Raw genomic sequence first — 23,132 nt, 5'->3', positions numbered from 1 at the left:
CCCCCAGAGCAAGGCTGAGAGGCTCAGCTCCGTCTTGCGCTGCTTCCATTCCCAGCATTGCCAAAAACACATTTTTAACAGGAAAAAAAAAAAAAAAAAAGAGGAGCGGCTGGGGAGATGGCTCACGGGTCAAGACACTTGGCAGCGTGACAGCCTGAGCTCAAAGCCCTTGGGACCCACAGGAAGGAAGGCAGAAAGCCTCTCGTCTCCACATGAGCTTGTGCACATACACACACACGCACTGAATACTTACAAACCGGAAGGGAAGCCAGTGCCCGAGAACCAGCAGACAACATTGCTGGCTGGCCTTGCCTGGGCTGTTCCCAGAGATGATTCCAGCCCTGAGAGACAGCACTGTGAACTGTGCTTGCTGCAAAGGACTCCTGGAGCTCAGCCCTACACAGGTGAGCTGTCAAGTGTACACCCGAGGCCACCCCACAAGTTCTGGCCTGGGCGGTGGAAGTGAGGTGCTGGGTACACCACAAATGCAGGAAGGGGACTCGGGCCCAGGCACAGCATAAGGAGGCTTCGGCAGGTCACCTCAGACCCCTCACTGGCACAGACAGTAGCCACTGTAGCCTGCAGTGAGCTGGGGCCTTACCGAGGGCCAGCAGCAGGAAGCCTTGCTCACTTCTGGCCAAGAATGCCCCAGCCCCAGTCTTCTTGACAGAGGCTTTCCCAGGCTACAGGACCGAGGTCCCAACTGGGACGCCCACCCAGGTCTGCTAGGACTCCCTTCACATATGCAGAGCTGGCAGCCCTCACTAACTCTACAGTGTCAGATACAACCGTCACCTGAAGAAGGTTCCACCATCTTCCACCCTGTGCATGTCCCATGCAGCCATACTGAGGGTGACAGTCTGGGGCCTCTCCCACCACAGCCAGTGAGATGGGACCCAGGGTTCACAAGTGGCCCGGATGTGAACCTGGCCACCTCCAGATGCCCATTGAGATGGGAGTGTAGGCCGGAATGTGTCCTGGTGTCTGTCTCCTGGGTCCCTGAGGACTGTGCTCAGGTCCCTGCTCAGACTACTGCCTGGCCCACAGGAAGCATGAGGAGACACGCCAGGCTGTGTCTGCCACAGTCTGTTATGCAGCAAGAGCCAACGGAGAGGAACCAACAGGAGCGACTGCACATGGCCTGTGGACTCTGGTGTGGGCAACTGCTCTGCCTGAAATCTACCACCTACTGGCTCACCAGTGGGATGGCCCAGTGCCCAGGTAGATAAGGCTCAGAGAGGGAAGGCATAAGGTCACACAGCAATTTGCTTTCTGCTCCCTGTATGTCTTCCTCGGGCATCTGTATTGAAATCCTCTGTAGCTTGGGAGATGCTGGTATGCTTTGCCACACAAGCATGAAGACCTGAGCTGTAACACCAGCGCCCACCTGAAAAACTGGGTGTGGTAGCACATTCCTGTAAGCACAGCCGGTGCAGAGGGCAGAGGCAGAGGGACCCCTGGGGCTTCCTGGCCTCCTCTGCAGAAGTAAACTCCAAGTTCAATAAGACCCTGTCCCAGAAAACGAGGTGAACAGGACTAAGACGGCACCGACCTCTGGCTGTCACACAGTGCGCGTGCACATGCGCCTGAGCCCCACAACCCCCCAGCTCCCCACTGGGGCCTCACCTTATCCCTCACTGCAGGTAGCAGTGCATTAAAGCATGTAGCCAGGAAGACGCCACCCCCAAAGGTGTTACAGAGGGAGAGGACCTTCTTGGAGCGGTGGGCCTTCTCAGAGTCGGCCTCGATGACCTTCACAGGCAGCAGAGAGCCCAGCAGCATGAAGAAGAACACGCCCACCATGCAGAGGGCCTTGGCCACCAGGAGCTGCGTCATGGTGGCCGCCTGTGTCACACCGGTCTCGACAGGGCCAAAGAACCAACGGAGTCACACACCACAGCCTGTGGGGGCTACCGGCCCCAGTCGCAGGGCCAGACACGCATGGCTCTGCTCGGCAGCTGTGAGACAGGGAGGACATGGCAGCTGTGTGGTCACTAGTAGTGGTGGTGACGAGCCAGCCACCCTGGGCCCACTCCTCTGTCCACTCTCGGACTCACAGACATGGGAATACATGCTTGTGTAACTTAAGATGAGGACACAGGGCTGGGGAGGTGGCACAGGCAGGACGGGCTTGTGCTACAGTGTGAGGACCTCAGACAGGAGGCTGCCTGGGGCCTGCTGGCAGCCAGCCGCCACGAACCAGTGAGCTCCAGGTTCACGAGAGCCCGACTCTAGAACTAGGGTGGAAAGCAACTGAAGAAGACACTGGGTCTTACCTCTGGCTTTCAGTACACGCACACATTCACATACATGCACACACACATGCACAGGCTCACACACATGTGCACATTCACACACATGTGCACATGCACCGTCACACACACATGCACACAGACACACACTCACACATATATGCACATTCACACACACATGCACACAGACACACATTCACACACATGTGCACATGCACTGTCACACACATGCACACAGACACACACTCACACACATGTGCACATTCACACACACATGCACACAGACACACATTCACACATATGTGCACATGCACAGTCACACACATGCACACAGACACACATTCACACACATGTGCACATGCACAGTCACACACATGCACACAGACACACATTCAAACACATGTGCACATGCACAGTCACACACATACACACAGACACACATTCACACACATGTGCACATGCACACACACATGCACAGACACACATTCACACACATGTGCACATGCACATTCACACACATGCACACAGACACACATTCACACACATGTGCACATTCACACACACATGCACAGACACACATTCACGCAGGGCGCAGGGAACTGAATCCTACTTAGCACCTGGCTCCCTGCCGCCAGGCGCTCAGTCACTACCTGAGCTGGGTGGCTTCCAAGTTAAGCACATGCACGGGACGCTGTGGTTGTTGCCAGAACACTCTCGTGAGTGTTGCTGCCCTGACAGAGAATCTCAACCTGTTACCCCAAGGCTGCCTTCCATACCTGGGGTCAACTCAGCTCACACCAGCCTGCCAGAGTCTTGACTACCAAGACTGTGGCAGCCCCAGGGTTTTACACAGACCACTTCCTCTCCCTGGAACACGCCCACCCCACCCCCACACCCCTGGATCTTCCACCATGTACCGTGCGCCCAGCTGCATCCCTGGTACCCACCTTGAGGCTGGGAGCAGAGCAGGGGCAAGGTGACGGCTGGCTCAGTGGATGTGGTGGTCAAAACGTAGGGTTGTTCTCCTGCCTCACAAAGCACAGGCCATTAGGAATGAAGCCGCTTCCCTCTTGGCTGCTGTCAGCCCCGCTCACCCTCTGCAGTCACAGCCATCCTGTGCCCGCCTGGCCCTGGCCCTTCTACTACACCAGAAGGACTGTATATATCTGAGTTGTCCTGGGACTGTGGAGGTGGGGACTGGATCACAGGGACATGCTACCCAGCCACCCTGGCCCAGTCAGCAGCTCTAGGCTCGAGTGGGAGCCCCTGCTCACTATGTAAGCGGAGGCTGGAGGTTGATCAATGGTCAAAGCACTGGGTGCCTTTCCGGAGGAACTGGGTTTGGTTCCCAGCATCCAATGGTGGGCCACAACCACCTGTAACTCCAGCTCCTGGGGATCCAATGGCCCTTCTGGCCTCTGCAGGCACCAGACACATATGTGGTGCACAGCCATGAAAACAAGTAAAACACACATAGATGTAAAATTTTCAGTTATGGGAGTGATCAAAGGAGACACTGCCTTTAATGTCTGGTCTCCCACGTGTGCACACAGGGTCTGAAGGGATATGTGTGGGAGGGTGAGGCGGGACGATGGCCACACATTTGACACTAGCCTGGACACTGAGGAGACTCTACCTCAGAATAAAGTAATACAACAAAAAGTAAAAATAAAATTCAGTTAAAAATGGTACAAAGGAATAAAACAAAGCTCACAAGGTAAAGGTGCCTGTGCCAAGCTTGAGGACCCAAGGGAGATCCTGGGACCCACAGCTGTCTTCTGACCCCCACACCACCCTCCCCAGTAAATACGCAGACTTTTACTCCCAGCACTTGGGCGGCAGAGGTAGGCAGATCTCTGTGTTTGATGCAAGCTTGGTCTACAGACTGAGTTCCAGGACAGCCAGGCTTACAAAAAGAAACCCTGACTTGAAAAGAAACATAAATAAGTAAGTAAGTAAGTAAGTAAATAAAATAGTAGCCACAGAGGCAGCTCAGTAGTTGAGAGCACCGGCTGTTTTTGCAGTCGACCTGGGTTTCATTCTAGCCCGAAGGGATCTATTCCCTCTTCTGGCTACTTTGGGCACTACACACATGTGCATAAACACAGACACATACAATAAATTTTTAAAAAATAAATTTAAAAAATGAAAAAAAAAACGAAAGAAAATTAAGTGAATTAGGATGAAATAAATAACGTTAAAATTAAGTTAAACTTTAAAATTAGAATGCTGTAAAGGAATATTATAAAGGACATAATTAATACAATTTAAAAAAAAAAAACAAAAATAACTCCCTTAAAGTCCTTCCCTCCGCTGCTGTGAACACAAGGCGAAGTGCATACCATAGGCGCCGAATTGATGCTAGAAGACCGGGTGGGGCAGGGACACCACAGGTGCTTTCAGAATCGGGCCAGTCGGGCCAGGGCTGGCGGGGCGACAAGCTCGGTCTTTCCTTAAGCATTTATTGAGCGCCTACTGTGTGCTCCACGCAACCTCTCTCTCTGAGCAAGGACTCTGTGAACAGGCAGGCGCAGTCGGCCAGGCCCCCCTCGGCTCCGCCCTGTCACGACCCGTCCCCGCCACGCCCAGACCCCTCTTGTACCTCTGACAGCCCCTCGGGCCTCCAGCCAGTGCCACCTGCCGCCAACTGCCCCGCGATCCGGACCCTGCCGCAGCGGACCAGCAGAGACCCCCCGGGGCTGCGAGCCACTGCCTACGCCCCGCCCACGTCAGCATCTATTGGACATCGTCAGTGCCACTCGACAGAACTCACAGTCTATTGGCCGCAACTGCTGTCAATCATTCTGCAACGCCTACCGGCTCCGGAAAGCAGTTTTCTCCTTTCTAAACTTGAGTGGAGCTACCAAATGATTCCGATAGGAAACACGTACTTAGTGACATGGTTCCGGAAGGAGGGCCTAAATCTCGGAGCTGTCCAGGGTCGCGTGGTACTAAGTGAGTGTGGATGGAGGCTTGGCAGGAAGGGATTTCCTACAGCGAATGGAACATTCTTGAAGTCCTTCCTCGTAGCTTAAGAAGATGATACAGGCGTCCACCAAACATTTGTTGATAGCCAGATAGATTCAAGCTCAAGAGAGCTACTGTGCTCCTTAATCACTACAGTTAACAACAACTGTACCCATACCTGCAGCCCAGGAAGTGTCTCCTGAAGTGACATGGCACCTGAGTAGAACCTACAGACACCACACAGTATGCCTTATTTTTATATTCATTTATTTGTTTGAGCCACGGACTTGCTGGACATCCCAGGTTAGATGATATGCAGATAGCTCAGAATTCTCCTGCATCAGCTTCCCGAGTGCTTGGATTGCAGGTGTGAGCCACTATACCATACCTGGCCTCCTGCTGTGTCTAGAGTACCTCACACAATGCTATGTAAACAGTGCTATGCAAACAGTGGTTTTACCATGCTAGAGAACAAAAATTGCAAAGAAGCTTCTGTGTTCACTGCAGATCAAAGCTTTACAGAACATTTTTTTTTTTACACATGGTGATGTATGTCTGTCAACCCAAAACTCAGGAGGCTGGAGCAGAAGACCCATGTATTCCAGGACTGGCCTACACAGTGAGACACTGTATCAAAACAACCAAGCAAGGCACACTAACACACGAGGGTGCCCTGATGTGTGTGGCATGAGCTTCTTATATGTTCACTTATTTATTTGGTTGGCTGTCCTAGAACTCACTCTATAGACCAGGCTGGCCTCAAACTCAGAGATCTCCCTGCCTCTGCCTCCCAGAATGCTCAAAATAAAAATATGTGCCACCATTGCCCATCTTATTTACTTAGTTTTAAAAGATTTATTTGGTTTGATTTTATGTGTATGAGTGCTTTGCCTGCGTGTCTGCCTATGCGCCATGCATGTCCCTGGTGCCCAAAGAGGTCAGAGGAAAGTGTTGCATGCCCTTGGATCAGGGTCACAGGTGGTCCTGAGCTGCAATGTGTAAACCGAACTTGCATTCTCTGCAGGAGCGGCCAGTCAGCCCTCTTCACTGCTGAGCTACGCATCCAGCCCTCGTTTCTTTCTAATTGCTAAATGGTATTCCTTTGTCTGGATTAGTTAGATCTGCTTGAATGCTGCTGTAGAGGGGGTATTTCCAGATAAACGTCATTTTCTAGCAGATTTAAAGCCGTTGTGTGAAGGACAGTGAAGCCTAGGGACTTTCTCATCCTTGGCTAAAAGATAGTACAGGTGCACCCCTGTGTATCTGGTCAACAGAAACTAGTACATGTTCACCCAAAGATTGGGAGCAAATATGGCCCAAGTTCATCCACTATAACAAGCATCCTGGATGGATTAATTTTTTGTTAGTTTTGTTTTATTTGGACAAGATTTCTCTGTGTAGCCTTGGCTGTCATAGAACTTGCTTTATAGACCAGGCTGGCCTCAAATTCAGAGATCTGCCTGCTTCTGCCTGCCAACTCCTGGGATAACACAACCAACTTATCTTTTTTTTAAAGGCCTAGAAGAAATAATGACATATACCTGCCATCCTAACACTTGGAAAATTGAGGCAGGAAGACGAGGTCAGCCTTGGTTCATTCTTAAGGTCAAGGCCAGGCAAGACCACATGATGCCCTACAGGGAAGGGCTAGGGAGACATTGAAATGGGTCAGTGGGTCAAAGGAACTTGGCTCACAAGACTAGTGACCTGATTGCAATGCCTGGGACCATCCAGGGTTGGAAAAATAGGACAGACTCTGAAGTTGTTCTCTGCCCTCCGAACACATGACATGTTCACACAGGTGTCTGCACCCTCGCTGTGCAAACATACACGAAGTAATAAGAATTGCAATATTTACTTTGTAAGTGCTGGGATTAGCCAGGCATAGTAGTGCAAAACTTTTCTCCCAGCATTCAGGATAGAGGCAGGTAGACCTCTATGAGTTCAAGACCAGCCTGATTTAATAGCAAGTTCCAGGACATTCGGGGTTACACAGAAAGATTGTGGTAGTTTGAATAGGTATGGCCACCATACATTTATGTATTTGAATGCTTGGCCATAGGGAGTGGCACTATTAGGAGGTGTGACCTTGTTGGAGGAATTGTGGGGCAGGCTTTGAGGTCTCCCTGCTCAAACTCTGCCCAGTGTGGAATTTCAGTCTCCTCCTGGCTGTTTTCAGATCAAGATATAGAACTCTTGGCTGGTCCTCACCATGCCTGCCTGGATGCTGCCATGCTTCCTGCCATGATGATAATGGACTGAACCTCCAAACCTGTAAGCCACCCCCAATTAAAGGTTTGTCTTTATAAGAGTTGCCTTGGCCGGGTGGTGGTGGTGCACGAATTTAATCCCAGCACTTGGGAGGCAGAAGCAGGCGGATTTCTGAGTTGGAGGCCAGCCTGGTCTACAGAGTGAGTTCCAGGACAGCCGGGGCTACACAGAGAAACCCTGTCTCGAAAAACCAATAATTAATATTAATTAATATATATAATTAATATATACTGGAGTCTGCAAGCTGAAAACCCTAGGATCCATTGAGGAGTAGGTAGTGGAATAGTATGCAGCAACCAAAATGACTGAACAACATGCAGCTTGAATCCCTCCAGCCTTGTGTTAAGGGAACCCAAACACACAAGAGAATGCGCAGGGACTGTAACTCCAAAACATTCTAGGAAAAGGCAGAGCAAAGGAGAACATCCCACAGTGTGGCTGGGGCTGCAGAGGAGTTCAACTGTACAGGGTACTGAGAAGTCTGTGGCTAAGGTCACATGAATGTTTATCATCACGACCCCCAGAGGGACACAGCTAATAGTAACAGGAGGAAGGAGGCTTAGTCTAGCCACCAGTGAACACGCAAACTGTTGACCTTTTTTGTTTGAATTTTGGAATAGGGCTTGGGTCTGTAGGCCTAAGTTTGGCCTTGCAGTTTTGATCCTCCTGCCTCAGCCTCCCTAGTGCTGAGATGGTTCAGTAGTTTGGACCTTGAACGGAACGGGGAGTGCAAACCAGTCTCCCAACGGAGCTCATAGCCCTGAGAATGACCTTTCTGGCAGCACTGTGCATGTTCATCTGCAGGCCCCAGCTCCTGTAGGGAGTTTGTTGTCTGTGAGCCTGTGCCAGCCAGGTCCTGTCAGGGTCCCTCTGTGACTTGTGCATGGGTGGCCAGCTGAGCCACTTTAGGCTAGAGAGACGTTTTCTTTTCTTTTCTTTTTTCTTTTTTTGGTTTTTCGAGACAGGGTTTCTCTTTATAGTCCGGGCTGTCCTGGAACTCACTCTGTAGACCAGGCTGGCCTTGAACTCAGAAATCCGCCTGCCTCTGCCTCCCAAGTGCTGGGACTAAAGGCGTGCGCCACCACCGCCCGGCTCAAGAGACGTTTTCTTATTCCTGTAAGGATAACTTGTTCCAAGAGTGTAAGGCTCCTAACTGGACACCAGGAGTGTGTCTAGGATGCAGGCCCAATGGCTAAGCTGTAGCTTTGCCCATCAAGCTGGTCCTGATGCAGGACCAGGTGAGGCCTCAGGAAGCTGAGGTGCAGAGCCCCCTGCTGGCCACACTTGGAACAGCCCCAACCTCTCTAGGTTGGGTTCCTATTTTGAAACATTTTGTCAAGGGGGCAGAGACAAAAGGAGGCCCACACAACCGTTAACTGGTCTTTTTCTTTGGGCCAAGGCCTCACTATATATGTAGCATGGCTGTCCTAGAACTCACTATGTAGACCAGGCTGGCCTCGAATTCATAGCGATGCATCTGCCAGTGCCTCTCCAGTGTTGGGATTGAATTTATTTCCTTCTGCGCATGGGTGTTCTTACATGTTTGCACACCATTTGCAGTGCTGCAGGAAGCCAGAGGGGGCATCGCACCCACTGGAACTTACAGTTGTGAGGAGCCATGTAAGCACTGGGAACACAACCTGGGTGCTCTGAAAAGATGGCTCAGCAGTTAAGAGCACTGACTGCCCTTCCAGAGGTCCTGAGTTCAATTCCCAGCAACCATGTGGTACCTACCATCTGTAACGGGATCTGATGCACTCGTCTTCCACTACCTCTGGTGGGCTAAAGAGGTTGGAAAAATATGCCTAAAGGGATCTAAGTTCAAGGCCAGCCTGGTCTATAGAAAGTTTCATGAAAGGCAGGGACACGCAGAGAAATCTTAAGTCTTGAAAAACTAAATTCAACCCAACCCAGGGCTTCTGATATGCTGGAGATGGGACAGGTGCTCCAAGCTGTTCTAAGATGTCTGTGGCCCTTCCATCTCCCGGGCCTATACCCACTCCAGGAGGGGACTCCAGTGTCAAACAGCCAGGCATCCCTAGATAAGGCCCAGTGTCCACAACTTGTGCTCCCAAGGCAGCCTGTATCCCACTACAGGGACCCTCAAGGTGTCAGCAGAGAGGGATGTCACAAAGCTTTTAGGGCCTACACCATTCAAGTACAGAAGCATTTGCTGGGTGAGCCCATCTTGGCTAAGGGTGGCCTTGAACTCCTAACTCCCCAACTCCTCCTCCTGAGTGCTAGAGAAACTCACCTGAGCCCCTGACCTGTGTTGAGCCTTCTTGTGACTGTAATGCTGAATTTCAGCTGTGTGTGGAGACTCGGGCCTCTCATCCTAGCACTCAGGTTGCAGCAGGATTCCCCAGTTCATGGCTAGCCTGGGCTGTACATAAACAGCATATCTCAGGGAAGAAACCCAACTACTGTCAGGTCTCAAGGCTCTAGGCAGAGGCTGAACTGGAAGTCAGCGCTTGGCTTCTGTTGGCAATCCTTGAAAAACAGGATGCTGCTGGATTGAGTCATCTGGAAAGCCTGAGACACAGGCCACCTTTGAGAAACAAGGCTTCATTTGACTATGTTCTATTTCTTGCTTTCCCTCCCAAATAAAGATCTTCACATAAGTGGGTCGAAGTCCTCCAGCGTGGGCCAGCCACAACGACCAGGCTGGTAAGGGCATTTACCACTAACCCTGATGACCGTAGTCCCATTGCTGGGAGAGGACGGACCACACACACCCCCATGGTTACCATGGGGTAACAACCCCAGGGTTATCCACTCTGGAGACTGGTCCCAGAAGCTGGGGTCCCCCACACTGCCTGTCTCAGTGAGCCTGTGCCCTCAGCCACAAGCCCGCAGCCCATGACTTCCTGTCATCTACGGAAACTGACAGTAGGTCCCCACAGAATCCCATGACCCCTGCTGCCTGGCCCTCAGGTTGGGAGGGCAGGAACTTCCTTTCCCGTGCAGTGTCCAGGCTACAATCACTAGAGCCCACACCAACTGCATCCGAGGTCTTGTCACCTGTCCTGCATGCCAGACAGACTGCCCCACCCGCCATGCTGTGGGATCTTAGCTAGCTCTCAGGGCAGAGGGGCTCAGAGGCTGGCACGGAGAGCTGAGCATCATCACTGTCTTTATTCCCAAGGAAGTTTGTGCCCAAGGGGGCACTGCTGCCCTCTGGGCCCATCTTCCTACTGGCAACCTATGACACACACAGCTCTGACACTACCTGCCCCAGCCCGATGCCATCGTGACCCCCTGCCGGTTCAGCAGTCCTGTGATCTTGGGTGTGGGGATATCCACATCCTCACTGGACAGACTGACCGAACACAGATGGCTCTGGTGGCTGTTTCAGGGCTGATGGCACAACCCAAGGGCCAATACCCAAAGCTCCCTGCCACCCCCAGACACTGCATTCCCTCGAGGTCAAGGACAGGACGGGCACAGATGGGTTCATGTCCATGTGTGCCACCCAGGCTGATAATGGAGCCAGACTGGACACAAAACTAGGACTAGCTGATGCTGTGAAGACGGAGGAGCTGGGAAGACAAGACACAGATGGCCACATGCTGGGCAGAGGTCACAGGCCTCAGTTCTGTGTGGCACAGGACACTGGAATAAGGCAGGCCAGGGCACCTGTTGGAACCTGCAATCCAAGCGTAGGCGTGGGACGCTGGCACCCAGCTGGGGCTGGCAGTGGACACTTCCCAGGGGAATGAGAGTCAGCTACTCAAGTCCCTTAGGAGGGACCCGGTAGGGTGGGGCCTGCGACCCAAGGGCCCACTCCAACCCCTCCCTGCAGCGTCCCTAGGTGGCTGGAGGAACTGGTGCTGGTATGTAGGTAGTCCTCTGCAGACTCTTCCAGAAAGGTGTGCGGCCAGTAAGAATACAAAACACATAAGGAAAGGATGAAGACAGACACGAGGCGGGGGATGAGTCCGTCTTAACATGCAGGTCCAGTTTCTCTCTTGAGCTGCCCGACGGAGAAAATGCTAAAACACCAGGAGGCCGTGGAGCGAAGGGACCACTCGGGTCAGCTGCAGACAGAAGACAGGCAGTGAGTCATAGCCAGAAAAGGAGCTCAGCGAGGGACACCCAGAGGTGCCATGGCTTCAGTAAAACTTTTGCTATCTAAATGTGGTGGCACACACCTGTCATCCAGCACTCTAGAGGAGGAGGCAGGAGCATCAGGAATTTGGGAACAGTTTTGGCAACTTGAAACCAAAACAATACAAAACTGAACATCAGAACTGGTGAAGTGCACTCCGCCTCAGGAACCATTCGATAGTCAGGCAGTGGAAATGAGCTGCAAGTGCAGTGGGGGAGGTGGGACCACAGACAGGGTGTCCCTGGACACCGCTAGCCATACAAGAGGCTTGAAGCACTTAACACGGCTCTGGGCCAGAGAGTGTCAAAGGTGGTCTGAGGACCACCACTCAAGGCTGCCCATGGTCGTACATGTCCATGCACACAAACACATGAATACAAGAACAAAAACAGAGCTGGGGGCATGATCAGGGGTCCAGCTCCACCCCAAGTTCCCCCCTAGAAAAAGGCCAGGGGTGTGTTCAAGGGTTGAGTCCCCCAGAATCCTCCAGTGAGGGTCAGGGGTGGAGCCCTCGACATGAGGGGCTGGGAGTGTGGTCAGGGAGGAGCACCTGCACATACAAAGCCCTAGGTTCACCTAAAATGGGGCTGGAGAGATGGCTCAGCGGTTAAGAGCACTGACTGCTCTTCCAAAGGTCCTGAGTTCAATTCCCAGCAACTACACGGTGGCTCACAACCATCTGTAATGGGATCCGATGCCCTCTTCTAGTGTGTCTGAATAGAGAAGCAGTGTAATCACAAACATGAAATAAGTAAATGAAAATATTTTCTAAAATGACAAAATGGTAAAAGTGGGGTTCTGTACAGAAAGTCCCCCGTAGTTCTGCTGTGCTAGACAGATGAGGACAGGCTAGACATGGGTCTCACCATTGTCACTCTTGCTGTTCCTCGTGGCTGGCGCTGGGTGTCCGGCTGCGCACTACCTGGCTCCGGATTTGCTCCACGAACTCTGGGTTCTGCTGCTGCATCTGCTGTGCAAACTGCTGGCCCCTGCGTATACCCAGGAGACAGACCGTGCTGCCCCACTCCTCTGGGCCGCCTCAACCAGGCCATCCTCCCACTCCCTCCCCTCTGTCTCCCCTCCTGCGGGCCCCCTCGCTCACCCCTGGGTCATGAGTGCCAGCCCCTTCCCAGACACCAGTGCCAGCAAGAGGAGTACTCACGCCTGGATGAGGCTGGCCAGGTCACTCTGCTGCGGACTGCTGCCCGGAGTGCCCAGAGGGTTGTGGCCTCCGGAGATCATGCCCGACATACTGCAGGAGAGAGAACTGAGCCGGTCACAGCCACGGCCTCCACCTCCGTGACCCACAGACAGTTCCCAGCCAGCCCCACTGTCATGCCCCCTTCTTTCTCAGTTTCTAAGCTGAGTCAGTCAACATGTGGTAGCCATGACTGGCACCGTGGGGAGTTGCCAGAAGTGAAGGAGACCTTGGACACCCCGTGGAGAACAAGCCAGGGTCACCAAGGCTGGTGTTGAGAAAATCCTGTAAGGCTGGAGAGGAAAACCTGCCCCTGCTTCAGCGAGGCGGAGCTGCCCCTGGTCCAGCAGGAGCTGCCCCAGGGCTCTCAATCTGGGAATAAGACCAGCGCCACCATGTTCACAGTAGTCAGGACAAACAGTTCATGACACAGCCCCGAACAGGAACATGGCTCTGACACACACTGTAGCTCAAAGGGACACCAAGAATGCTGTATCAAAGCGAGAGGCAGGCCCAAAAGGCCTGAGTACCATAAGAAATGTCCACAACAGGGCAATGTAGAGACATAAATTTGTGGCTGTTGGGATCTGGGGAGTACACAACAGCTCATGGGACAGAGGCTCTCCAAGTAGACAGCAGACGCAGTGCGAAACGCCACAGTGTCACTCCACAGACATACTAAGCAACTGCACCCACGTTCTGAGCTCTAGGCCAGCCAGACGTACTCAGTGGGAACCTACCTTAAAACGTCAATATTAAAAAAAACTTTGGCTTTTCTCTCATCAAAATCAATAAAAAAAACCTAAGAATTAATAACTAAATAGGAAAGGGGTCTGCAGTTAGAGCTCGGGCTGCTCTCGGCAAAGACCAGGCTCACGTGCCCCACAAGGCGGTCACGACCATCTAACTCCAGCTCCAGGGGCCTGATGCCCACATCTGGCCACACCGGGCACTGCACACACGTAGTACACAGACGTACACACAGGCAAAACAGCCACACACATACAGGAAAAGTTAGAGAAAATAGACAGTTTGTGCTGTGGACACAGAGGCCCAGAGCGGGTCACTTACAGCTGCTGCAGCTGCGGGCTGTTCATTAAGCTGGAAGCCTAAGAGAGCAGAAGACACAGGCAGGCGTCAGGAGCCTCCCTGGGCAGACCCAGACAGATACACCCTGGGCAGCTGTGCTCTCTGCTCCTGCTGTCTTTCGAGGACACTAGTTCCTTCCTCTGCAATGCTGAAGTGGGCTCTGGTCCTCACTCCCCCCATTCTCTCCCCCCCCCCCCAACAGGGCACCAGAGCTGTGCCCAAGCCCCTGCTGTGTCAGACAAGGTCAGGGTACCACCCAGGCTGGTCTGAACTGGCCATCCTGTCTCAATGCCCTAGTGGCTCACAGGCTGTACCACCGTGTCTAGCTGAATTCAGCCTTGCAAACAGCCCTGTTTGCACCCTGGGGAGCCCTGGACTGTGCAAATGATGCTTCGGCCACACCTGCAGCTGGCAGAGAAGGCTAGGTGTGGTCCCACCTCCTAAGGACGTGCCCATAAAGAATGGTCTGCTAGTCCTGCTCTAGAAATAATGCATTCAGCAAGGACGCCAACCAGCTCCTTCCAGCTGATGCTGTAGCACCAGCGTACAGTGCAGAGCACAGTGAGACGCCCAGGGACATCTCACACAGCGGTGGCCTGCAGTGGGGCACCTGATGCTCACTCCTTGTGATGTTCACTCCCTGTGGGCAGACTTGCGGCAGGACCCTGGCCGGGTGGCAGGGAGTGGAGGGCGCACCTACCATGGTGATGAAGTGGGGGTTGCTCAGAAGGCCAGCGATGTCCAAGCTGCCCACGCCGCCCGTCTGCAGGAGAAGCATCAGTTAGTGCTGTGTGGAGCCAGGTTAGCCTCTCTGGGGGAAGATGACTGGCTGCACCCTCAGGAAGCCCTACACTCCCTCAGGGAGGGTGCTGCCAGCAGGTCCCAACCAGCCTGCCAGTCACTGTGAGCACTCTGGGCAGTCTGCACCATGTCTGTGACCATCACACCTATTACCACGTCACAGACCACAGAGGGTCTCTGCTGCGTGTCCCCAGCTCCGTGACCCACATGGCCCAGTGCTGCCCTGCATCTGAGGACCCATGATTAGACATTAGACTCTGAACATCACCCTGGCCTCCATTCTTTTTTTTTTTTTTTCGAGAGAGAGGGTTTCTCTGTGTAGCCCAGGCTGTTCTGGAACTCACTCTGTAGACCAGGCTGTCCTCGAACTCAGCCTGCCTCTGCCTCCCAAGTGCTGGGATTAAAGGTGTGCACCACCACCGCCCGGCTCCTGGCCTCCATTCTAACCACAGCCTCCCAGGCATCCCAGCCCGGCCTCCCATCACCCCCCTCTTGAAAGAGGGCTCACGGGGCTCGGTGCCTCCCGTAACTTCAGCTCTGCAATCTTGAGGTTGGACTTGTACGTGTCGTTGTCAGGGTCCAGCTCCAGGGCCTTCTTGTAGTACGCCACAGCCTCAGCATGCTTGTTCAGGCTGGACAGCGCAAGGCTGGGGACAAGAGTACCAAGAGGGCCACGAGGGGACCCGATCAGGACCTGGTGCCACCCACCCTGTCCAGACTGGGAAAGCACTGAAGTCACGTGAGAGGACAGAGAGCCATGCAGGGGAAGGGCCCCACGCAGGGGAAGGGCCCCTCAGCCGCCCGCTGCACTCACCCCATCCGGCCATAGGCCTTGCTGTACCCAGGGTCGATGCCAATGGCGCGCTCACAGTCCTGCACAGCCCCCACGTAGTTCCCCAGTTTGCTGTAGGCTGCGGCTCTGGGGAGAGGGAGCTGTCAGTAGGGGACTCCACAGGAGGCCTCTCTAGGAGCTGGTTTGTGGCAGGAAGGCGGACTAGGACCACAGAGGCTCAAAGCCGACACAGGCCTTGGCAGGTTCTGTGAAACCATGTCCCAAACTAAACCAGGCTGAAGGAGATCACGGCAGCTCAAGAGCGGCCTGCATGTCAACCAGAGACACAAGGACAAGCTCGACTGTGCCGTCCTGTCTGTCTGCTGGGCTGGGCTGACTACATAGCTCAGGGCCCTGTGTGAGCATCATGCCACCTCAAAATGACGCCGAACCTGACCGCTCTTCATGCAGAGCTGTAGGTCATCACGCACAGTCCATACCCCAGCCCACCGCCCGCCCGCCCGCCCGCACCTGTTACAGAAGTAGACGGCATTCGCAGGGTTGAGCTCAATGGCCTGGCCATAGAGGTGCACGGCCGCCTCAAAGTTCTCCAGCTTCATCTGCTCATTACCTGCAGAGGGACAGAGGGGAAGAGTCCAGGCTGGCCCATTCTGCTGCAGGCTGCCCATACACCTATCTTCTCTGGTCTAAGATTCCCAAAGAGAGATCTGAGCCTCAGGTCAGTCACACTGGGATGTTTTTTCAGGTGAGGGGTGATGCATCTGAGGCCATCCTCCTGATCCTCCTTGCCTCCACCTCCCCCATGTGGGATGACAGATGTGACACTAAGCCAGGTGAATGTGGTACTGGGGACAGATGCTAAGTTTATGTGTGCCGAGGACATGGTGGTCCACTGCAGCATCTGGTGACAATGACAAGAATCCAGCTTACACAAGCTTGTTTTCCAGCCAAACACATCCCATGCAGAGCCATGGACAGGGGGGTCAGCCTGGGTTAAATGCCAAGACCAGCTGCCTCCGGGAGTCAGACCTGGCCTGCAGTGAAGGGCTGGGCTCTGCCTGAGCACGGGTTTGGCGGGTTTACTGAGCTCCATTATCCACACAGGCCTGAAGCTGGCTGTCTCCTCCTCTGGGTTTTTGAGACAAGGTCTCACTATGAAGTCCTGCCTGTCCTGGAACTCACTCTGTAGACCAGGCTGGCCTCAATCTCACAGAGATCCTCCTGCTTCTGCCTCCCAAGTGCTCGGGTTAAAGGTGTGCGCCACTGAACCAGGCTCTTTTATTTTTTTAAAATACCTTTTTTGTTTTGTTTTGGGAACAAAGTCTTATGCTGGAGCTCTGGGTGTCCTAAATGCACCGTGTAAATGGGGCTGGGCTTCAACTCGCAGAGACTTGACTGACTCTGCCACTTTAAAACTGGATAAAAGCCGGGCGGTGGTGGCGCACACCTTTAATCCCAGCACTTGGGGGGCAGAGGCAGGCGGATTTCTGAGTTCAAGGCCAGCCTGGTCTACAGAATGAGTTCCAGGACAGCCAGGGCTACACAGAGAAACCCTGTCTCGAAAAACAAAACAAAACAACACAGAGAAACCCTGTCTCGAAAAACAAAACAAAACAAACAAACAAACAAAAAAACTGGATAAATATATATTATTCTGAACGGGGTATGTGAGTGTGTGTCTGTGTGTGTGAGTGTGCAAGTGCAATGTCCACAGATACCAAAATAGGGCACTGGATGCTCCAAAGCTGGGCGTAGAAGCAACTGGTAGCTCACTGCCTAACAGTGTGCTGGAAGCCATCCGAGGAGCTGGCCTGGGCTGCATCCCTTCAGCACTTTGTACAGGTCCCATGGGGACACGTGTCTCCCTCACCTTCTGTTTTGAGGCGCTCTGCCTCAGCTGAGTCCTCCTCAGAGGGTGGTGTCCTGTCAGGGCTCCTCAGGTCCTGTGGCATCTCCTGCTAGGGGTAAAACAATCCCACTGTGCCCTGCCACACCTGCCCTTGCAGGATGCCACACAGCTCAGAGCACTGTCAAGTCTCAGCACAGGACGGCCGGAACCCGGTGAAGTCCAAACGCCCATGCACACTGCCATCGTGGGCACAGTCAAGGGAAGCCCAAGCTCACCTTGCTGGCAGTGGCTGCTTCAAATATCTCTGGCAGGGTCTGGGGGAGAGCAAGGTCACTGTCCTCCAGCGTCACCCCGAAGGCTGTCTCCAGACACTGGATGGCAACTGTGTGGAATACGAGATAAGCCACCTCACTGGAGCCCGAGGGAGCCCTGGCATCTTCTATTGTTCTTGAGATAAACTCTCTCTCATGTAGCACTGGGTGCCCTTGAACTCTCTACATAGCCAAGCATGCCCCAGAGACCCTGACCCACCTGCACCACTTTCTGAGTGTGGGGATAACAGGTGTGCACTATCATACTTGGTTTGAGTCCGGACTTCACACCAAATCCCAGCCTAGCCCTCATGTGTCTCCAAATGGGCTGTAAGCACCTGGCCCTGTACCTCAGTCCTTCAGTCACCTCCAGTCAGCCTCTCAGACACACTAGTCTGCTCCTGACAGCAGGAGGCAGGCACACGAGGCCTGAGGTCGGTGTGCCCTCAGTCCTGGGGCTTGGTCTGACCTGAACTATCAGCACAAGGCCTGAAGTTTGGGAACAGTGCAAGCCACTGTGGCAAGGCTAGTGTCCCTAGACCCAGGGCAGCCATCTTTCTCTGAGGTGAGATCTGCTCTGTGGAGCTGCAATTCCTGGAGACAAACAGCCATGCTGCAGGGAAGCTGGCTAAGACAGAAGTGAGAAGCCTCTAAACAGACCAGACGCAGGAGGCCCTCTCACACACATAAGCAGGAAGGAATGCTCTTAGTCTCAGAAGGGCAGAGTTCCGAGAAACTGCCCCACCGCCTGCAGGCTGTGAGCTGTGCTCCAGGGTTGGGGCTTGGGAGCTGCCACCCATGCTGGGGTGGACTCTGGTGTCACATCGGTCTTTGAGTGGTTTCTGCTCCTGTCAGTGACCCAGTAGACTGACTGAGTGGCTGACTAAGCTGGGCTTTGGCGCTGTCTGTGTTTTGGTTTATCCCTGTCTGAGGCAAACGCACTTGTCATGTCTCCCAGGAACAGTGCTACACAATGAGGGAGGTGCCAGCCATGGCCTCAGCAAAGGAGGCCCACACAGGGGCCCACTGGCTACTGAGGCAGCCCCCAGCAACCACCGTCCTGTGAGACATGGCCCGAGGAGTGTGAAACCGTACCTCCACTGCCAACAGGGAACTGGGGACTGTCTACAGCCAGAGAAGAGCAGCAAGGGGAGCGAGGGCACCAGCGGCGTGTTGGACATCTGCCACTCCATCATGAGCCAAGGAACGGTGCAGATGCCAGGCCGGGCGTGCGTGCTGGCTGCCTCCCACATCTCTGGTGTCCCGAGCCCTGGCAGAGGCTGGCAGGCAGCAGCCCACACTTACCCTCTAGGCTCTCCTGGGCGTCAGACGAGAGCCCACCATGCCGCAGCTGGCCATGCAGGAACTGGATGATGGCATAGGCCAGGCGCTTCCTGTTGTCCATCTCAAGGCTGGGGAAGTGACAATGCTTGTTCAGGATCTGTGGGGACAGCCCAAAGGGTCAGGTGAGGAGCCAGAGAGAGGGGAGATCTGTCCCTGACCTGGTACCTGACCACTACCAGAAATGATCCAAGAGCGTCGGTCAGCTCTAGTGTCAGGGCCGCTGTGCTGGTCAGCTCTAGCGTCAGGGCTGCACCTCAGTTCTCAACACCCACAGCAGCCTCAGCTCTTGCCCCGGGGATCTTACACCCTCTGCCCTAGACACAGGCACACAGATAAACAAGCTTTTAAATCCAGCAGAGGCCACGGGGTGCTGCTCAGCCCCTAGTTCTAGTCTAGTATGTACCAACTTTGGGGCCCTATCCTCAAAACATTAATATAATGAAGATATTTCAGACCCTCCCCCACGGGACCACTGTATGAAGACAGAGACGGGGGTGGGCCTGCAATAGCCGCTCCCCTCAGAAGCCACCACCCAAGCTCTGAGAGTCCAAGAGTGAATTCTCTCCTTCACCCAGAGGAACCTCTGTCCTCCTGTCAGCACCAAGGGGCAATGATCTACATTAATTCAGCCAGCTGAGACCTGGCCTCAGGGTCCGGACGGACGGACAGCTGGACTAGCAGGGACATAACCTAGGGGTCAGATGAGAGGAGTGGGGTCAAGTCAGAGGCCAAAGCTGGACCTTCAGCTCCTCCGAAAGGAAGTCTCTCCACACAGCATCCACTGCCATGTGCCTGCCAGTCATCTCGGACTTGCCTCTCATCCCAGCACTCTGCACCTGAGGCAGGGGGACAACAAGCTCTAGGCTGGCCTAGACTATGGTGAGACCTTGACTAAATAAACAAATAAATGAATAAAAATAGGACCAGCAGGCTAGAAAGGGGGTTTAGTGGGTAAGTGAGCTTGTCCCAAGTCTGGCAACATGGCTCCATCACTGGGTCCCAGACGGAGGACAGAGCAGACTCCTGAGCTGTCCCCTGACCATCACGGGGACAGTGCCATGACACTCACACACGCACACAGACATAAACAATAACTAGGGCTGGGAGATGGCTTAGAAGGCACAGTGTTTGCTTTGCAAATGTGAGGATCTGCGTTCAAACCCTGGCACCCATGTGTGAAGCTAGGCATGGTAGTACGCTATAACCCAGGGCTGGGTTAGAGACAGGGAACCCTGAGTGATGTCTGACCAGAGAGCTCCCGGTGTGCAGTGAGCAAAGATCAGAGACGCATGCCCCACCAGACAACACCTGACCTCCACGGAGGACATGGAGGTCCTCTGGGGGAAGGGGTGGACCACACTGTTGCAGTACCAAACCTGATGTGCACGTCCTCTGTGACAACACAGGTCTGTGGGCCAGCCACTGGCAGGCACTGTCACCACTCGAAAGGGAACAGTGGCCCTGACAAGACCCCATCCCACCCAGCTGTGAACCAACGACACTCTGGGCCATGAATCGCCTCGCTCGGGGGTGTCCACTGGCCTCCCTCTGCAGTCATGAGGCCCAGTTCTCACCACAGGCTTGCAGGGGTTGGGAGGCTTCTGGCTAAGAGACAAGGCCCTCAAAGGCCTATTATCTCAGAACAGTGGGAGCTTTGAGTGCAGCTGCCCACCACCCAGGCATGGTCTGGTCTGTGGGGCACAGGGGTGAGGGAGCGGCAGGACCCAACCCCAGAGTTCCTCCACCCCTCGCTGCTGTCTGCACACCTCGTTCCCTCTCGTTCTTTCTGACACACAGTGATGCCACTCAGCCTCAGAGTCACTGTCCCTTGCCTTAACCCAGCTTACTCCCGGGAGAATCAAACTCCCAACCTTGGGACAGGCAAGGTGCCCAAGTGGGCAGGTGGGAGACCCTCATTCAGATCTCCTGCACCCACCCAGTACACTGGCTGTGGTAATCTTGGCGCCAGGTGCATGAGTGGAGACAGGAGAATGGCTGGGTTTTGCTGGCCACCAACCTAGTTCCAGGGTCAGAGGTGCCCTGTCTCAGGGAGAGGCTGGAAAAGTCTGAGGCTAGCTCAACAAGTCAAGTTCCATCCTAGCTTGTGCAAATCCAAACCCAACACAGCACAGCTCACGAGTGTCCTTACCTAGGCCTGTGACAGCTCACAAGTGTCCTTACCTAGGCCCCTGTCCAGGACAAAGAAGCTAAAAAGCCAAGTGAGGCCACACAATGAGGGCTTTACTCCAGAGACGCTGCAGGCCCTGCCTCTGCCTGACTGCAACCACCCAGCCTCCCTCCATCCACAACAGCTCTGCAAATCACAGTCCGTGTCCACCTTCGAGGCAAGCAGATGCCACAGCACACAGACCTCAAAGACCTCGGCAGACCCTACATGTGCACTTGCTGTGAGGACAGAGGGAAGGGCACGCCAAACCTTCCAAAGTTCAAGGCCGGCCTCCTCCTCCCCTGACACCAGATAAAAACCTGAGAGCTACACCCCCAGTCCTACCCTGCTCCCAAACCTGAGACAGCCTCAGGCCTCGTTCAGTCTTCGTACCCCAGACCAGAGCGCTCTGGACAGCCCGAGCCCCAGGTGCCATCCACACCACAGTGCTGGCGAGTTGAGAAGGCAGGTCTCTAAGCCACGCCCACAGTCTCCAAGCAGAGGCTGAAGCTCGGGCACTCGAGGGTGCTGCTCAAAGCTGAAAGCCAGCCTGAGCCTGCACTGCACACTGAGTGTGTCTCAGAACACAGAGCAGGTGGCAGGACAGCTCACTGCTCAGGAGCACTGCTGCTTTGCCAGAGGGCCTGGGTTCGGTTCCCAGCACCTAGATGAGTCACTTACAACCCCTGGGCTCCAGCTCAGAGGACCCAGCCCCTCTCCTGCCCCACAGGTTCTGTGGGCTCCAGCTCAGAGGACCCGGCCCCTCTCCTGCCCCACAGGCTCTGTGGGCTCCAGCTCAGAGGACCCGGCCCCTCTCCTGCCCCACAGGCTCTGTGAGCTCCAGCTCAGAGGACCCGGCCCCTCTCCTGCCCCCACAGGCTCTGTGCGCCCACGAATGCACTCGCAAACACACGCACACAATCAGGAATAAATCTTAAAACAAAAAAATAAAACACAGCATGCCCACACATACCTGTCATCCCAGAACTTGGGAGGCTTAGGAATTCAAGGCTAACCTCGGCAGGGCGGCTGGTATGTGACCGGAGGTGACAGCTGGGAGTCACGCTCGCTGCCAGGAAGCGCTATGATAAACCTTTGGTCTGAATCCTTGGAAGGATCAAAGCTCCTGGCTCCCCACACTCAGGAGCAGGATCACTTCAGGGAACGCTCTAGACACACAGACAGCAACTGAACCCCCAGCCCAGCCAGGCCTGACCATCAGCCGCCACCCAGCACATGGGAGGCCGAAGCAGGAGGACTGCCACAAGTATAAAGGCAGCCTGGGCTACAGACTGTCTCTGCCTGTCCCCGCAACCTCTCAACTTTCCTGGAGGTCAGTGCAGCGCGCGCTGGGCTTGGTCACAGAGTCCAGCTCTGTTCTGAGGACTCTGGAGAAGCTGCCTGGGCCAAGTCCCAGTGGGCTGAGTGTCCCTCAGCACACAGGAAGCCCTGGGATGCAGGAGACAAAACAAAACCCCAGGAAGGCTTGGAACATAGCTCAGCTGTGGAGCCAACACCTCGCCACGAAGCACCACCTCAGACAGCGGCTCTCCAGGGTGCACAGTCCAACAGGCAATCCCTTACCACACGAAACGGGGTGCACACACAATCTTGGGACCCACACAACTTACACAGAGGCCTCAACGGTAAGGAGCCACTGGGCTTGGGTTGCATTTTAACACCAGCACTCAATATGAACCGCTGGTTAGTCTCAAATTTAGGGCAGTCCTCCCATGTCTGCCTCTGGAGTGCTACAATTACAGGTGTGCTTCATTATCAGGTACAGGAGCGCATCAGTGTGTGTGTGCATGTGTGTGTGGCTATGTGAGTGTATAGTGTGTGTATGTGAGTGTGTCTATGTGAGTGTGTGGTGTGTGGTGTGTCTGTGTGTGTGTCTATGTGAGTGTGTGGTGTGTCTGTGTGTGTGTCTATGTGAGTATGTGGTGTGTCTGTGTGTGTGTCTATGTGAGTATGTGGTGTGT

The 23,132-nt window shown here is 54.2% G+C and overlaps 2 protein-coding genes across 7 annotated transcripts in view; both read right to left on the bottom strand.

Moving 5' to 3' along the window:
- The window catches only part of Slc39a3 (solute carrier family 39 member 3), a 6,170-nt gene extending 1,212 nt beyond the window's left edge, over positions 1 to 4,958 (bottom strand). The window contains exons 1-4 of one of the 5 annotated variants that reach the window (XM_028771749.1): positions 4,855 to 4,948; positions 4,595 to 4,766; positions 3,200 to 3,281; positions 1,627 to 1,958 (exon numbers count right to left, since the gene is read on the bottom strand). In XM_028771749.1, the coding sequence (XP_028627582.1) occupies positions 1,627 to 1,836 (210 nt within the window). In that variant the 5' untranslated portion in view covers positions 1,837 to 1,958; positions 3,200 to 3,281; positions 4,595 to 4,766; positions 4,855 to 4,948. Of the gene's footprint in view, positions 1 to 1,626; positions 1,959 to 3,199; positions 3,282 to 3,526; positions 4,005 to 4,594; positions 4,767 to 4,854 lie in introns of those variants that run through there. The other 4 variants (XM_028771747.1, XM_028771748.1, XM_028771750.1 and 1 more) reach the window with 4 other exon arrangements.
- Positions 4,959 to 10,606: 5,648 nt separating this feature from the next.
- Sgta (small glutamine rich tetratricopeptide repeat containing alpha) overlaps positions 10,607 to 23,132 on the bottom strand; it is a 15,213-nt gene continuing 2,687 nt past the window's right edge. Inside the window, exons 2-12 of one of the 2 annotated variants that reach the window (XM_028771625.1) lie at positions 18,945 to 19,080; positions 17,604 to 17,710; positions 17,350 to 17,437; positions 15,990 to 16,089; positions 15,501 to 15,605; positions 15,195 to 15,333; positions 14,586 to 14,648; positions 13,868 to 13,905; positions 12,761 to 12,850; positions 12,465 to 12,587; positions 10,607 to 11,527 (exon numbers count right to left, since the gene is read on the bottom strand). In XM_028771625.1, the coding sequence (XP_028627458.1) occupies positions 12,470 to 12,587; positions 12,761 to 12,850; positions 13,868 to 13,905; positions 14,586 to 14,648; positions 15,195 to 15,333; positions 15,501 to 15,605; positions 15,990 to 16,089; positions 17,350 to 17,437; positions 17,604 to 17,710; positions 18,945 to 19,044 (948 nt within the window). In that variant the 5' untranslated portion in view covers positions 19,045 to 19,080 and the 3' untranslated portion in view covers positions 10,607 to 11,527; positions 12,465 to 12,469. The remainder of the gene's footprint in view (positions 11,528 to 12,464; positions 12,588 to 12,760; positions 12,851 to 13,867; positions 13,906 to 14,585; positions 14,649 to 15,194; positions 15,334 to 15,500; positions 15,606 to 15,989; positions 16,090 to 17,349; positions 17,438 to 17,603; positions 17,711 to 18,944; positions 19,081 to 23,132) is intronic. The other variant, XM_028771626.1, reaches the window with a different exon arrangement.

This window comes from Grammomys surdaster, unplaced genomic scaffold, assembly GCF_004785775.1.
Source record: "Grammomys surdaster isolate TR1022 unplaced genomic scaffold, NIH_TR_1.0 209, whole genome shotgun sequence".
NCBI lineage: Eukaryota > Metazoa > Chordata > Mammalia > Rodentia > Muridae > Grammomys > Grammomys surdaster.
The sequence above is the reverse complement of the archived record's forward strand: the minus strand, read 5'-3'. Positions and strand labels throughout refer to the sequence as shown.